This window comes from Hevea brasiliensis, chromosome 5, assembly GCF_030052815.1.
Source record: "Hevea brasiliensis isolate MT/VB/25A 57/8 chromosome 5, ASM3005281v1, whole genome shotgun sequence".
Lineage (NCBI taxonomy): Eukaryota > Viridiplantae > Streptophyta > Magnoliopsida > Malpighiales > Euphorbiaceae > Hevea > Hevea brasiliensis.
This window is the reverse complement of record NC_079497.1, coordinates 8,479,163-8,495,118: the sequence shown is the minus strand read 5'-3', so window position 1 is coordinate 8,495,118 and position 15,956 is coordinate 8,479,163. Positions and strand designations below refer to the sequence as shown.

Below are 15,956 nucleotides of genomic sequence, written 5' to 3'. Positions count from 1 at the left end.
ATCTTTTTTATATTATATAAAAAAATAAAATTTAAATTATTTAAGTTAACATAATTAATCTATTTAAATTATTACAAGAAAAATTTTTTTAATGAAAATATGAAAATAAATATAATGAAGATATATAATGAAATTATAAAATTAACTAATGATACTATATTAAAATATTTAATTCAATTAATTTATAAAAACTCAATTTATAAGCATAAAAAATATATTTTTTAAAGTTTGTAAGTATATATTATAAACTCTAAAACATCTTAAATAAATCAGTTTAAAATTATCGCTTCATGTGTTTATAAGATTGGCAACAACATCAAACCGAAGAAGTAAACAAGGAAACAATGAAAAGAACACAGAATTGAATAAAGTACAACGCAATAAACCAAAAGCGAAGGGTTTTATGATTCAAAGAAAAAAAAACAAAACCAAGAAAACAATAACCAGAGACACTCATTGCTTGGCGCGTGACCGCGTTTGAAATAACAACGGCAAGAACTCTAGTATTTGCAGATAGGTTGACGAAGTGTAAACGGCGTTAAGCAAGAGAGAAAGCGCTGACGTGAAACTTCTTAATAGCCGTTAAACCATGGGACCCATTACAGATCACCCAGACGGTGTTTGCGCGTCCGGACACTCGGCCTACCAAAGCCAACTGTCTCTTAAAAAATATTTTCTACAAAATATTTTTTAAAAAATTCTGAAAATAAAAAGTATCCCCGGAATTCTTCTGCTCGTCATTTTCCCCTTTTAGTATTAATTTTGTAACAATTCACATTTTACTTTTAATTAAACACAAGGTTAACATGCAGATCAAAGAAAGACACTCTCTTGATTGACAGAAATACCCTTAATTTCCCAATTTGGCCAACAACTCCATTACCTGTTATTTTATCACACCGCATTCTGCAGTTGACCTTGTACATATTGCCACCAATGTGAAGGGATATTCACAAATTTAAAGGGAAAAGAAAAAAAATAGTCCCACTTGCAGGAAACTTACAAATTCATGCGCATACCCATCGAGAAATGAATAAGGACTGGTAAGATACAGGTTCAACATCCTGGCATGTAAGCAATGCTCAGGGATCTTGCTAAACATGAATATAAGAAAGATCAAAAGAAATCCTCAAAGTCACTTTAACTCTAATTGTTCTCTAGAATCATAATTATTTTGTTTATTATTAAGCCAAAAAGTTCAGTTGATACATAAGCTGATATTTTCATGTGATCAACACAACTCGATCTTGCACTAAGTTGCAAGATCCTATTGAAGCCTGGAACACAAAGGAATTTACCAAAATCAATCATCATAAGTTCTCAAATCAAACACGGCAATCAAGTTTGCTATTTCTAGCCATTTTCCGTTTAACTTCCTAAAAGGGGGAAGCATATGCATTCTTGGAGAATCCATAAAGCCGGTTAGCATATGCAAAGTGACCTGCAATAGGTTTAAATCAGATGCCCAGTTTTCACCCTTGGGTATCTTCTTCATACTAGAAAGAGGCATCTAAAGTGGGATAGGTTACTCTTTATCTATAGAACAACTAATCAGTACTAATCACTAGCTCTGTTAAATCATCTTTATCTAAGTTCTGGCGAATAAACTCCCAACTTCTATCATTCAACTTAACAACTTGCAAGGAAAAACCAGTAATCACAGTTAGAAAAGCTTCACCTGCTTTCAATTCCAAAGTCTAAATCGGGAAGGGCATTGATCACAGCACGAAGACATCTCATTGGCGTTAATACAGAGATTTGCCTCATACATGTGGCAAACACCAGGTCCCTTATATTTAATGTCTAAATATGATGGATCATATGCCATGTGAATGAATTAAGTGAGCCATCCAATCCAATAGCCTAAATTGGGAAGACACATGTTTCCATCCAAACTTCTTCTCATTCATCATGTCAAGAGGTATCATTGAAACATAGATACAGCGAGACATTATTAATTGAAGCCAACATACTAATTTTCAGGTTGGCTCCGACAATCATTTCAAGTAGAAACCTTACTGGAAAAATAAGAAAATGACAGATCCCATCATCTGAAATTCTAATAACACCATCAATAATTCAAGCTTTTCAATGGAGAATCTTCTACAAACATGAGAAGCAGAAATGTGTCCTTGCGAACCTATTCAGCATCATTCAGATTAGTACATAACACAGCTGAGATCATGTGCTAAATATCGTGTAAGTTTGTGTAATGAAATTTCTAAACAGCTCCAGGCTGAAACTAAGACAGGCAAATAAACCACCAGATAAGCAAACTAGTTAATTGAGGCACGCTAGTTAGTTTGCATTATTACAAATATTAGCACCTTGGCATCAAACTGAGAAAACTCGTAATAATCCAAACTAGATACCATATGAATGTCAAAGCAGCTTAGAGCTTGGCTCCAACGTAAAAAAGCCCAGCATTTGAAAGCCCAACTACCTTCCTGTGACAATCTTTAGCCCAAAACTAGTACCCAGTATAAGTTCCCTTCAAATAACCAGGATTTTCTTTTTAGGGGAAATTACACTTAGCTACCCTGTGATTTTGCATTTTTAGCACTCAAATACAATTGAGGGCATGTGTCTTCTCGCTGTTTGCACTTAGGTAACAAAACACTTAACAACATTAAATTTGTTGGCACAATAAACTTAGGTGACAAAACCAAATGTGGATCCCACTAAATTAAAAATTTTAAAATTTAATAATTAAAAAGAATTATAATTGTTAAAATTTTCATCCATGTATTTTGACAAGTAGACCCCCCAAATATTACAATTATTTACAAGTAGGACTTTGTATTTTGACAAGTGAATCTGTTAATATTACCAGTATTTGCAAATTGATCCCTATATATATATATATATCCCTCTCCCTCCCATTTCCTCTCTCCCCAAATCAAAAATTGAACCTAGAAAAATTAAACTGAAATTTTAACGGATGCATCTTGTACCACCAACATAAGTGGTCAAAGTCAAAGCACAAGTTCAAAATGCATCAATACGTGATAATGCATATAAATATGAATCTTTTTCTTATCCAATTCCATTGTATTCAAATGGATGCATGCAATAAATCATTTGAACAGAATTAATTGGAGGTTATTTACAAACAACAGCACGCCATCATTTTAAAGCTGGGTATAGAATCCACGTAGCCACTAATTAGTAATTACTTCCAACACAATATTCAAATGGATATTCTTTTTCAATATCAACAAGTAAAATGACATTATGTGTAGGTAAAGGATTTCAAAAGATAAAGCATGTGATTCAGCAGAAAAATATGAGGATCAAGCATGTAATTAGAAGGTGCACATGTACTTACAACAGAAGTAAGCAGAAGCATCTGCCTATCATAGTGACAGAGATCACTCAGTGCTACTGTTCTTCATAATACGGTGGCGTTGGCTGAACACACAATTCATTTTCATCTGCATCATCATCATCATCTTCATTTGCATCTACCCAGTTGCTCAGATGTCGTTGTGAAAAATCATGACCATTAATTTCTGGTCTATCTGAAAGTGAAAAATTGCAAAAACATTAGTATACTGCAAGAGGGAAATATTAATAAGACCAGATCAACTAGCAAGCCTATAACTAACCTCGAGCTTCCTCCTCATGATGCTCTTCTGTAGGATGGCACCTAATATAACCAATAAGAAAATGGAGCACGGAGCTAAAATCAACAAAATTACTTATAAAGATTTAATGCAATAAAGTCAGTACCAACATAAATAACAATTCATGAAAAGCATAATCATCCTGTGGATGAGATTGTGTATCATTTCAATTATAAAAATGGTAAAAAAGTAACCATATTATGACAATAAACTAAAACGAATAGAAATGAGTTCATTATTTTTCCCCTCATTTTTGTTATCATTTCTCTTTCCGTGTGATCCTGTAAACAATGTTTACTAGCAGCAAATCCATCATGTTGGAGAAAGCTATATAGTTGTAATTTTCCTATTTTACTCCACACATTGATGTCTCTTCATCTTGGGTTTTATCTTCCCATTTGAAACTTTAACTTCTCCAAATTAAGAGGCTCAACCACAATTATGCACTTTAAAAAAAACATTTATCACGTTTTTACCCTCCTCTGTTAACCTTGAGACCTATCCCCATAAGATGTGGGATCAAATAGCATATTCATAGAGAGAGGGAGAGAGACAGATGTGTCACCAGAATTTTTAGCAAAAGAATTTTATTAAGATTTGTAATTACTTAAAAAGACAACATACTAAAAGATAAATTTAGGATACGACCTTGGACCTGCAGGCTCATTCACTTGAGCACATGCATCTTTTGATATTTGAATCATGCTAATCCTTTGTATTTCCCTCTGTTCAGTAGCATTCAAGTTTCTTTCTCCTTGAGCCTGTCTTCCATCAGCACCACTTCCACTTCTTGCCGCACTGCCTGCATAAAATCAAAGTATATATGATTTAGTGCATATGGTTAAATCCATGGAACTTTGAATGATTACCTGAAAGTTCAGACCAAATTCTGGTGTGATCAGAAGGATGCTCAGACACATTTGCTCTACCCCTTGCCAGTGGCTGCGACCCAGTGCCACACACAGCCTGAACATGGGTTGTGGTAGCCACTTGTGGAGGTTCTGAGGAATTTCCTTCATGGAGCTGTGATATGAGCATTGTAGCAAGTACAAGTGTAGCATCAAAATTTGAACTGGATCCATCATCTAAACCAAATTTTGGTGCCATTAAAATTGGCCTGTTTCAGTAAATGTATTTTCCAAGATTGTCATGTTTTAGATAGGCCAATACTTGAATCCCAAATAGCATGAGCAAACAGATGATATTATGAGGGCCAGTATAATGAATAATGCATGTCCCTATTTTTCATTCGACGTTTCCATTGTCTTTAGGAAGAAAAAAAAAAGACCAGAAGGTCTGTAAACTATCAAATCTTCTTGTCATGACTGCAGACTTGCAACTAAAAAGGATGAAAAACAAAAGTAAGGAGAGCCATTATTGGTTTCTCAAAGCAGGATGATTGCAAGTTCCACTCATTCTTGATTGGCCATCAAGTAAAGGTCCTTGATGGATCAATCACTTCAAATGTGCAGCAATATTATGCAGAGATGGCAGCGAGATGATTTCCCATGTGTCACTAAACAAGCAATGAGGAAACTAGATGCATCAATTTTTTTTCTTTGAGGAATGTTGATGGCAGTACCATATAAAGCAAGTAAAGCCAATCTTTATATGCCCGTATACTTCATAAACACCTCCAGCCTGGTCTTCTGCTGAAATGCATCCATCTAATGGAAATGTATTTCCTTAAGCTCAATGTCTAGGATTGCTGATTAGCTAGCAAATTTTTGGAGCCCATATTCATGGCTTATATATATATATAATGATTGACTTTCAGGGAGAAGAAAAATGGCACAGAAATGAGGAAAAAAGAAGCATCTTACTCTCCAGCTTTTTCAAAATATAAATGAATGTCCACTTCACAGCCCTCACAGAAAGCTAGGAATGCCTGCAATTTAAGAAATATTGACGTGTACTCAAATGAAAATACATTAACGAATTGGCTAAAGTACTGTATAAAAGCAAAACAGAAAACAATAGAACAAACATTGCAAAGATAACAACAATGCTTAGGTAGATATAATCTCCACATGGAACTAAACAAGGTTCATCAGCTCAGCCAAGGCTTTGTTGAGTAGAGTTTACAAGCTAATTATAACCCAAAATCAAAATAATCTAATCCTAAGGCCTCTCTCTATACCTTCAATTCCTTCACACCAAATGTCACATCCACAGGGTCTCCTGTGTGGGTATACTGAACAAATTCTTCCACAGGATCTATCCACAACTGAGTATGTAGTGCAGAGTCATTATCTGCAGTGAAAAAATTATTGTAAATATGGAAGTTGCAACACATCAGGAACACTACTATATGCTTACTCACCTTTTGTCGGGTCTATATAACTTCTAAGTTCAACAGCTTTTCCACCTATTTCACTTGCAGCATCAGTAGGCATGGAAGCAGGTTCTGTTGCAATGACAGTAATCTCCTGGAGTGATGATTGGAAATTGGCTAGCAGTCTGTTGAGATCTCGAGGCCTCACAACTAAGCTGCTTGGGAATCTTCTTCTATCAAGAGATAAATGTTGTATGTCGGACTCAACATTGCAAGTAATCCAGTAGGATTTTTTCATCCCTGCAAGATGTGCATTGTGAATTTGTTTAGAACCTTAGGGGAATCAAATATATGACATAAGCAGAATATTTGACCAAGACAGCAGTGTGACATGATCAAAATGTTATGTATCATCAGCTGTTGATAATGACAAATGAATTGGTTAAGATACTATAGAATTTAGTTTATAACCAAGTCGTTCGGGAGGAACGCTCAAAGAAAGCAACCCACAATGAAATTATATGGACAATATATAGAGTTCAATTGAAAATATAAAGATTGAAAAGTACTTCAGTATTATCTATGCACAGTACCTCTACATTAGTTTCATTGTAGTAAGGTCTCTAAGGATTAGTGGCTATAATATTAGGTTTGCAATTTGGAGGTTACCATGTTATACATGCTGTTGTAGTGTTTGGAAGTTGCAAAAAAATTGAAGGGAAGCTGGAAGTGAGGGAAAGGGGGAGATTTGTACTGTATAAATCTTCCCCTTCCCCACTTACAGGAAATAAATTTGAGAATATTGTTTCACTAATGTTTTCACATCAATTCAACAAATTGATTCGTGATTTCAATCCATACAACCAAGAGTTGCATGCCACCACTAATTACAGTTTTTTCTTTTTCTCATGCAATTTCCTGTTTATGACATACCAAATGAAAAAGGGAAAAAAAAAAAGAGGCTCATCACACGTGTGCATGCACACACATTACCACTGTAGCACTCTAAAGTCCATTGCACTTTTGATGAATCAGGACCAGGCAACTGTACGCTCAGATGATTAATTGATGAAATAGGTGTCCTAAGAACAGAACAAATGGCCTGAAATCACCAAGTCAGTAAGGATGAAATACTACAAAATCCTATTAATTCTATTATTAAAATAGATAAATAAAAAGATAATGTTATACCTTCAAGAGTAAGCTGCATTGGACTTGTGTACCAGAAATTGTATACATATCAAAGAAGCCGGACTTGAATGTAATAGATTGATAGGCAGATCGTGATGAATTAATGGTGTGAAGTATGAGCTGAAAATTTTGTAAAATAATAGCAATAATTAAGCAATTAATCTAACATTTATAGATGCAATACTGTATAAACAAATGGTCCTTTTTCCTCTAATACCAACTAAATCTGATAAAAATGATTTCGCTCACTAAAATTTTATCACATATTTCCGCGTCATGTGAAAATGGAATTGAAGAAAAACAAAAATTAGAAGAACTAGCATTTCTCAGCGAAAATCGACTTCCATGCTTTTTCAAAACCCTAAACTGATCTCGCTTTGAAAGTGTTTGGAGAGAGGGAATTCCGACAGAATCAAGAAGGAAATTGAAGGAAAGCAACAAGAAAGTGTACCTGAGAAGGAGAGGCTTGGATGGCAAGCTCGTTTCCCACACGCGCGAGGCAAGTGATTGACCGAGCGAAGGTCTTGAGGGCGTTTCCGCTGAGACTAAACTCCATTTCGGTTTCTTCCCCCCTCTCTCTCTCCGGTGCAGCGAAAAAGAAAAAGAATACTGTCGATCGAGTTGGCGGGAAGTCCAAAATAATTTTTCTGAGGCCTCTGCGTCTCGCGCCTTCCTTTCTATAACGATCTGATATCATGGCTTTTGAAATACCATCTCAGCGATATTTTTAAATTTGATATATTTTAATTATAAAAATTTTAAAATAAATAAAATAATTTTTTAAAGTGAAAAAAATAAAATATTTTTTTTAAATTACCTTATTATAATTTTTAAAATAATATCAAACTAACCTTTTAAATTCTGTTTGAATAAAGGTGACAAATGAGTAAATAAAGATAAATATATGACTATTTTTATTTTTATGTCTTATTTTAATCTCTTTTTAAATATAAAAATTACACTTTATTTTTTTATCTTTTTATTAATTTACTCATTTTTAAATATAAAATTAATTTTATTGTCGCCTTCTTACCTTTTTTTTCCTTTTCAATATTTACCCCCTTCTTTTTTATTACCTATCCTTTCACAGCAATTTTAATCACAAATTATATTTGATTAGAGTTCTATATTTAGATTAAATAAAAAAGTTTATAAAATTTATAAAATTGAACTTCATGTTTTATATTTTTAATTTTTAAAAAATAATTTTTTTTATAATTCAATTTCATAAAATTATTATAACTATAATAAATTATTAACAAATTTAATTAAAATTTAAAATAAAATCCACAAAACAACTCCTTTTAATTAAAATACTCATATATATAGCTCAGAAGCACATCTCATCTCTTCTTTCCCCCTTTTCTCTTTCATTTCTCTCTTAAAATACATCAGAAGTATTAAAAATGATATTACCTCTTTCAAAAAAACTATAAAAGATGATACATATACACTAGATGTACCTAATAATTTATTCTCTTCTCTCTCTCTTACCTGCTCTCAATCATATTTTATATATATACATTTAAATTGACATAAATATATTTAATTTTTAATTAAATTTTATAAAATTAATTAAATACATAAATTAATTTTTATAGTAGAATTTCAGACCTTATTAATGTTATATAATTTTGATTAGATTAAATAAATAACTCTTATAAATAAAATTCTATATATAAACATTTTTCTTTATAATTTTCAAAAGTAACGTTTTTTCATGGCTTTCCCCTCCTCTAAAATGTTTTATTTTTTTCAATATTTTTATTTTTAAATATATTTTAATACTATTTTATTGTTAAATTTAATTTTTTAAAATTAATTATTGTAATAGAATTTTAGGACTTACTAATATTCTATAATTTTGATTAGATTATAAAAAGAATCCTGATATGAATAAAACACTCTATATAAACATTTTTCTTTATAAATATAATTTTGAAAAGTCACATTTTTTCATGACTCTTCCTTTCCATATGTTAAATTTTACTTTTGTCATTATTTATCTTTTTAAATAAATTGAAATAATATTCTATTATCAAATTAAATATTATAATTTAATATTATAAATTAACTTTTTACATAAGGCTCCGTTTATTTTATGAAAAATATCATTTTAAAAAGTCTTTTTTTTTTCATTTTCTAACATTTGAAGCACTTAAGAAAATTAGTCAAGAAAATATTTTTTCAATCAATAGAAAAATTACTTATTCTTTTGAAAAAATGGGTTATTTTTTATTTTTTAAATTTTAATAATTTTATTAAAATATAAAAATACTTAAATAAAAAAATACCATTAATTTAACATTTTAATCAAATAACAGAAGATAAAATTATTTTTTAAAAAATATTTTGTGTAAAAATTATTTTTTATATATAAATTATATTATGTGAAATAAACGAAACCTTAATTATCATTTTTGTTAGGATTTGAACTCCTTTTCATAAATAGATAAAAAAAATTCATTGAAATTCACTCTTAATATCATTTGAGTTTTAATTGATTTAACTAATAATAGAAGAGATAAATATGTAAAAAAAAATTGTGATGAAAAAATTATTCTTAATTTATAGAGATTTAATTTTTACTAAAATATAAATTTTAATTTTTTTTATAATTTTTATGATCTAGACAACATCAATTAATTTATAAATTATATATATAAACTTTAAAAATAATAAGAATTTAAATATTAAAATATATAAAACATTTTCATTAAACTATAATAATTTTTTATTGAAAATTGATTTTCAAAATATTAGTTAAATTAATATTAAAATTTTAATTTAAACAATTAAATTTAATACTTATATTTGTATAAATAAAATTATTATATATTGTTTTAAAAGATTATTATAAATTATAAATTAATTAATACACGTGAAATGCATATACATAAAGATTAATATATAATTATTTTTATTTATTAATTATTATAAAATGCCAAAATTATTATAATAGAGGAAATTATAATTTATTATTTTATTGTTTATGGTTGTTTAAAATATGAGAATAAATAAATTTTAATCATGAAATTATTTTTAAAAATAAAAAAAATAAAATTATTTAAAATATTAATTAAAATAAAATAACTGAATTAAAAAATCTAATTAAATTAATTCAATTCATGAAAATTTGATAATGCTATTTTTAATTATTTTTACCGTGTGGGGTGTTTTATAATTTTGCCACAAAAGGACATGGAGGTCATTTCGGCACTAGGGTTTTAAGCGCCACTATAACAACGCCGAAGAAAAACCTCGTTCCATTTCTTTTGCGCTGAGCCTCTCGCAGTTGCTGTTTCCTCTTCAGGTGCTTTCTTCATCTATCTTATGCAATTTTAGACTCGTTTAATTACTGTAAATAATTTAAACCCGTGTTGATTGAAAAGGTTGATTGCTGAATTAGGTGATTTGAGCCAAGTGATTTGTTGGGAGCTTATCAGTCATCCAAGATGCAGAACGAAGAGGGTCAGAATATGGATCTGTACATCCCCAGGAAATGGTAACATAAGCAGTTATGAGTTTTGATTTGAACTCGCTGATTAGTTTTTGTTGAAGTAAGAAATCTTAGCAATTTTGCCATGGTTTTGCAGCTCTGCCACAAACAGGCTCATCACCTCCAAGGATCACGCCTCTGTCCAGATTAACATTGGGCACTTGGATGCCAATGGCCTATACGTTGGTCAATCTACCACTATTGCTCTCTGTGGTTTCGTCCGAGCTCAGGTTCTTTTTGCTTTTTTTTTTTTTTTTATTTATCCCTTCAAGAATTATTGATGTGAGGCTTGTATTTGTTTGTTTTGCGTTGTATTGCTATTATAAAATTTAGCCTAGTTTTCGAATGATGAGCGCTGTGTATAGATTTGCTATCGTAGTTTTAACTATAACTGCATTAGTGTTAACAAGCACAATTACCCGTGGGTTATATATATATATATATATATATATATATATATATATATATATATATATATATTAGAAAATTAAATGAGAGTGACTAATTTACTGAATAGGGGTTTAATTACATTTTACAAATCATACTGGTCAGACATAACATTTAATCAATCTCTAATTCTATTTCTTTGTTATTAAATACAAAATAAATAAAACTTTTCTAAGTGATACAAATATAGAAGAATAAGCATATTCTATGTCAAAAAGTTTATTAAAGGCTCATTTTATTATAATTGTGTTGAATTTCAATTACTATTTTTAAAATGTAAAACCTTTTTTATTTTTTTCTATCAATTCATTCATTATTTATTTTGTGTTCGGATTTTTTTTATCATGTAATTAATTATATTTATTATAAGATTAATAATATAGTTATTTTTTGTTATTAAATAAATTTTGTCCATATTTTTTGTAGAATACTAACTAAAATTTAGTTATTTTTTAAATAAAAGGAAGTAAAAGGTTATGTGAGTTGAACAATGTCCCTTAAGCAATTTAAAAAGTAAAGTAGGTTTAGAAGGTAAAGAAATAGTTGTGCAAGGTATGGTGCTCGAGTTATCGTATTTTTATGCATGGTATGCAGACTTTGAAATGCACTTGCAGAGAGTAGTGAACCATTTATTTGTATCATATTTTTCTCATGGTTATGAAATGCTTAATTGTACTTAAGCTTGATAAATGATCTGGATTGTTAGGCATGATTTTACAATGGTTGGCACTGATCTAGCTTTTGGTTTATGACTTACTGGTTATTGTTGCTTTTATTTATTACACTTTCAAATATTGTGCAATACTCCTAGTCCTAGTAATTCATTATTCTATATCTATTTTTTAACCTTGCTTCTTGTTTTACGCCAAACTTACATGCTGATCATGGTATTTTGGTGATGCAAATTCACAGGGTGATGCTGACAGTGCCCTGGACAGGCTTTGGCAAAAGAAGAAGGTTGAACACCGCCAACAATGATTGCAGTTGGTGCATGTTTTGTTTTCTTTTAAACATTGTTGGTACAAGGAGAGTGACTGCTCTGGTTTTTTTAAGATATTTGATATGAAGGACAAGTTAATATCTAGTACTTAGCATTGTTTTTATGTCGAATTTGTTTGTTGCATGATTTTCTATAATATTATGTTGCACTTTAAAGTTTTGCATCCATAATTTGAACCTGAATGTTTTACCATTGCAATTTGTAATACTTCGGCTTATTCACAATTCACCAATATTTTTTTCTTGTTAACAGAAAGCTGAATGTTTTACCATTGCAATTTGTAATACTTCGGCTTATTCACAATTCACCAATATTTTTTTCTTGTTACAATTATAATCGAGGCAATAGGTTAAACAAAGCAATGGTGTTAGTGTTTTAATGTATTTCTGACACTGGTTTTGCCATAAGCATAGATGAGTTTGCTTGGAACATAAACTATATTAGTTATTTCAATACTTTTCTCCTCGTGTTCCTACTTCTCTTATCAGATTCCTACTTTTTAATTTCACTGCAAAATAAGGTAGGCAACAGCTTAAGATGGATTATTGAAGCGCCAATCCTTTGCACGCTATACCGCATCATTTAGGAGGCGATTACTTTCCTTTTAAGTTGTTATTTATCTTGTGAAAAGAAAATGTCGATCCCCCAAAAGCCCACATGACTTGTGCTTGAACCTGGACTTTAGATTCAGGGAAGACTGCAAAATCTCAGAAGCCCTTTTCGCTGTCGGTTGCTTCACCTGCTTGGTGTGAATATGAAATAGACCCACTATTGATGATCCCTTCAAAGGGCATTGGCCCATTAACGTCCATTATACTAAGAACGTGTAAGCCCTAAGGCCGACCCATCTTGCGATCCATTAAACCGTGCATTATGGACATTACAAGCCCCTTAAATCTGATCTGATGATATGAATTGGTGAAAATATAAAATTAAGACATTTTTTAAAACACTTTTATAATTAAAAAAAAAAAAAACTTGAAAGCATAGAGCTTGTATATAAACTTTATAAATTTGCAGCCTTTTTCCATTGAATAAGACTTTTTCCTAATGACAATATAAAGAAAACTGCATTTCTAGGAGAAAAAAATAATGGTTTTGGTGTGGCAGTGGGTGTGGGATGGACTTGGACAGATCCTGTTCAAGAATGATGTTGTCTGGTGTTCAATTATTAAGTATCATTTCCTTTTTGATGTCTTCCTGTCTCTTATAGTCGTGCATATAAATCTTTCATCTTTTGAATTTATTTGCGTACCATATCTTACCTTCATCATAGCTCTCTCCTGCTCATGAACAACAAGCTAAGATATTATGACCCATTTATCTGTAATCATTACCCCAATAAGATGAACTTCTATTAACAATTTGTCAAATACATTTTTATTCTAAGTTTTTTTTTTTATTTATAAATTAAAAATAAATTAATATATAACTTAAAATGTATATTTATCATAAATTAAAGATTTAATGATAAAAAAATTTGGAAACTTTATAATTTTTTTTATTTTTAGTTAAACTTTTTATTTTATCAATTTAATCCTAAACTTTTCATATTGTTTTCAATCTTATCAATAAATTTAACCAAAAATAATTAAATTTATCTATCAGTAAAAATCATTCAAATCTTTTAATTTATTATCAATTTTAGTTAATTTTTAAATTTTATTAATTTGTTCAATAATTTTTAATATTTTCATTAGTTTTAGCAAACTTCGTATTGCCAAAAAAAAATAATTGAACAATATATGTAATATTTTTATCTTAATTTTTATTTTTTTTTCCTTTTCTTTATATTTATATTTTTAATTCACATTTTTCTGATCTCAAATTTAAGGCTTAACAAATGAAAAAACTTAAAAAATTAAATATAAATATGTATACATAATATAACAAAAAAAATATAATTGTAACTTCTAAAAGATGCGAATATATAAATAGAGAGAGATTTTATTTGATTTAATAAAATAATATTCTTATCAATTTGAGAATAATTGCTACAATTGATTTTAAAAAAATATTAATAATGATAATATAGATAAATATTTAAATTATTTTTATCAATTAAACTATTCAATTAAATTGATTGCTAAAATTGAGATTAATATAAAAGTTTAAGGATTAAATTGATAAAATTAAAAAATTTAAGTAAAATTGAAATTTTTTTTAATCATTTACTCTAAATTAAAAGGGTAATTTTTTGGAATCAATTAATTGATTTTTAATATCTAATAATTAACTCAAATCGTTTAACAATTTAAATTATCACTATATGAACAATTATTAGCTGCAGTTTGAGCTTCCAATAACAATCGATTCTAAAAATTCTGCTAATTTTTAAAAAAATTATTTTTTAATAATAAAATTAAAGAAAAAATTTAATAAAAATTGAGGACTGATTAAAAAATAATTTTCATAAATACATATAATTCAATATGATAATATTTATAACTAGCCTTTCCCCTAAATTTGTGTAATTAAAATTTAAAAATACATTAAAATGGGAACAAGCTTTCATGATGTGAAATTGAAAATTGATATTCACACATGAACAAAACCTAGGACACGTCATGTGTGTTATTTGGACGGTAATCAATGTGAATATTAACCACCATTATATTTTGGTAAAAACTCCTTTTAAATCTTTAATAATTATTTTTTATATTAAATAAGTCATTATTAATTTAATTAATCTTTTCAAACTCTAAAAATTACTCCCAAAATTAAATAAATCATTATCAATTTAATTTATTTTTTAATAATTATTTTTAAAATTAAATAAACCTTTACCAATTTAATTAATGCATTTCCAAGCATTTTTCTTTCTTTCTTCCTTTCTAATTTTCAAGTGGGACTATAGTTCCCTATTCGTAGGACATCTAGCTTTTAGCGCCTGGCCTTTAGCGTAGCTAACTAGCCATCAATTCCTTTAGGTATATAATACTTTAGTAGTTAATGTTTATTTGCAGAATAAATTCAGACATTTATAATTTTATTTTTATTTTTAATAATTAAATTAAAATTTTCAAAATAGAAAAATTTTAGTAGACGTCAAATTAGAATTTAATAAATTATAATAATTTTAATTTAATGTATGAGATTTAGCAAAATTTATCACTTAGTTTATATATTTTTAAAATAAAATAATTTAATTTATGAATTTTGATAAAATCTAAATTCAATGTGTAATTTTAACATTCAAATTTTATTTTTGAATAATATTATTTTTCAATTATTTAATAATTTTATTTTATTAAATTCAATGTTAATCAAATTAATCAACATTTATATGTTTCCAAAAATTATTATCCATTAAGAAAGAAAATCTTATTCAAATTAAAAGACTGAAAATTTATTACTTACTCTTGTAAAAAGGACTAATAGAGTCAACTAATTAATTAATTTTTCTTAAATTTATATTTAAATAATATAATAAATATATTATTTTTTAAAAAATAATTTTTTTTAAAAATTAATTGAAAATATTTTTAATTTTTTAATATATATTTTTTAAATTTTAATGGGTAAAATTTTAATTTCTTAAAATCTTAAAACAAAAATAAAAAATTCATAGGTCATGAGTGAACTCGTGAGGCCTATCCATAAACTAACAACTTTTCATGATGTTCCCATGAATGAAATTGAAAATTGATATTCATACATGAACAAAACTTAGGATATGTCATGTGTAGTATTTGGGTGGATTTTTTTTTCTTTAATTTTAATTTATTATAAATTTATAACATATAATTTATAATGAAATTTATCAATTAAATATATATAAATTTTATATATTTATATAAGTAATAAATTCTCAAATTGGACTATGTGAATATTAATTACCCATTATATTTTCTTTAATTGGGCATGTGGCTCAAAGCAATTTTTTTCACCCTTTCAAGTGGGCCAATAGTTCCCTGT

At 28.5% G+C, this 15,956-nt stretch overlaps 2 protein-coding genes across 4 annotated transcripts; one reads left to right on the top strand and one right to left on the bottom strand.

Moving 5' to 3' along the window:
- Nucleotides 1–1,883: 1,883 nt before the first annotated feature.
- LOC110659765 (uncharacterized) lies at nt 1,884–7,805 on the bottom strand. Of its 2 annotated transcripts, none has more exons than XM_058146837.1 (11): nt 7,544–7,805; nt 7,093–7,212; nt 6,895–7,003; nt 5,950–6,201; nt 5,767–5,879; nt 5,450–5,514; nt 4,510–4,649; nt 4,275–4,428; nt 3,609–3,649; nt 3,329–3,521; nt 1,884–2,140 (listed from the first exon to the last, which is right to left on the bottom strand). In XM_058146837.1, the coding sequence occupies exons 1-10, from the start codon at nt 7,787–7,789 to the stop codon at nt 3,382–3,384; spliced, it is 1,380 nt and encodes a 459-aa protein (XP_058002820.1). In that variant the 5' UTR covers nt 7,790–7,805; the 3' UTR covers nt 1,884–2,140; nt 3,329–3,381. The 2 variants fall into 2 exon arrangements, with proteins under 2 accessions (XP_058002820.1, XP_058002819.1); XM_058146836.1 differs by having other exon boundaries at nt 4,496–4,743; nt 7,544–7,804.
- Nucleotides 7,806–10,251: 2,446 nt separating this feature from the next.
- On the top strand, nt 10,252–12,193 carry LOC110659764 (40S ribosomal protein S21-2). 2 transcript variants are annotated; one of them, XM_021817806.2, is made up of 4 exons: nt 10,252–10,405; nt 10,502–10,597; nt 10,689–10,821; nt 11,951–12,193. In XM_021817806.2, exons 2-4 carry the CDS (start codon nt 10,548–10,550, stop codon nt 12,014–12,016), a joined length of 249 nt encoding a protein of 82 aa, XP_021673498.2. In that variant the 5' UTR covers nt 10,252–10,405; nt 10,502–10,547; the 3' UTR covers nt 12,017–12,193. The 2 variants fall into 2 exon arrangements, with proteins under 2 accessions (XP_021673498.2, XP_021673499.2); XM_021817807.2 differs by having other exon boundaries at nt 10,265–10,405; nt 10,485–10,597.
- The last annotated feature ends 3,763 nt before the right edge of the window (nt 12,194–15,956 follow it).

What these genes read in the sequence shown, in the direction of transcription:
- LOC110659764 (XM_021817806.2), top strand. Translation starts at nt 10,548, where the DNA reads ATGCAGAACGAAGAGGGTCAGAATATGGATCTGTACATCCCCAGGAAA. An exon ending in CTGTACATCCCCAGGAAATG is followed by an intron (nt 10,598 to 10,688) that starts GTAACATAAGCA and finishes ATGGTTTTGCAG; the next exon opens with CTCTGCCACAAACAGGCTCA. An exon ending in GTGGTTTCGTCCGAGCTCAG is followed by an intron (nt 10,822 to 11,950) that starts GTTCTTTTTGCT and finishes GCAAATTCACAG; the next exon opens with GGTGATGCTGACAGTGCCCT.
- LOC110659765 (XM_058146836.1), bottom strand. Translation starts at nt 7,789, where the DNA reads ATGATATCAGATCGTTATAGAAAGGAAGGCGCGAGACGCAGAGGCCTC. An exon ending in TTGGTGTGAAGGAATTGAAG is followed by an intron (nt 5,515 to 5,766) that starts GTATAGAGAGAG and finishes CTTAAATTGCAG; the next exon opens with GCATTCCTAGCTTTCTGTGA. An exon ending in AATGAGCCTGCAGGTCCAAG is followed by an intron (nt 3,650 to 4,274) that starts GTCGTATCCTAA and finishes TGGTTATATTAG; the next exon opens with GTGCCATCCTACAGAAGAGC.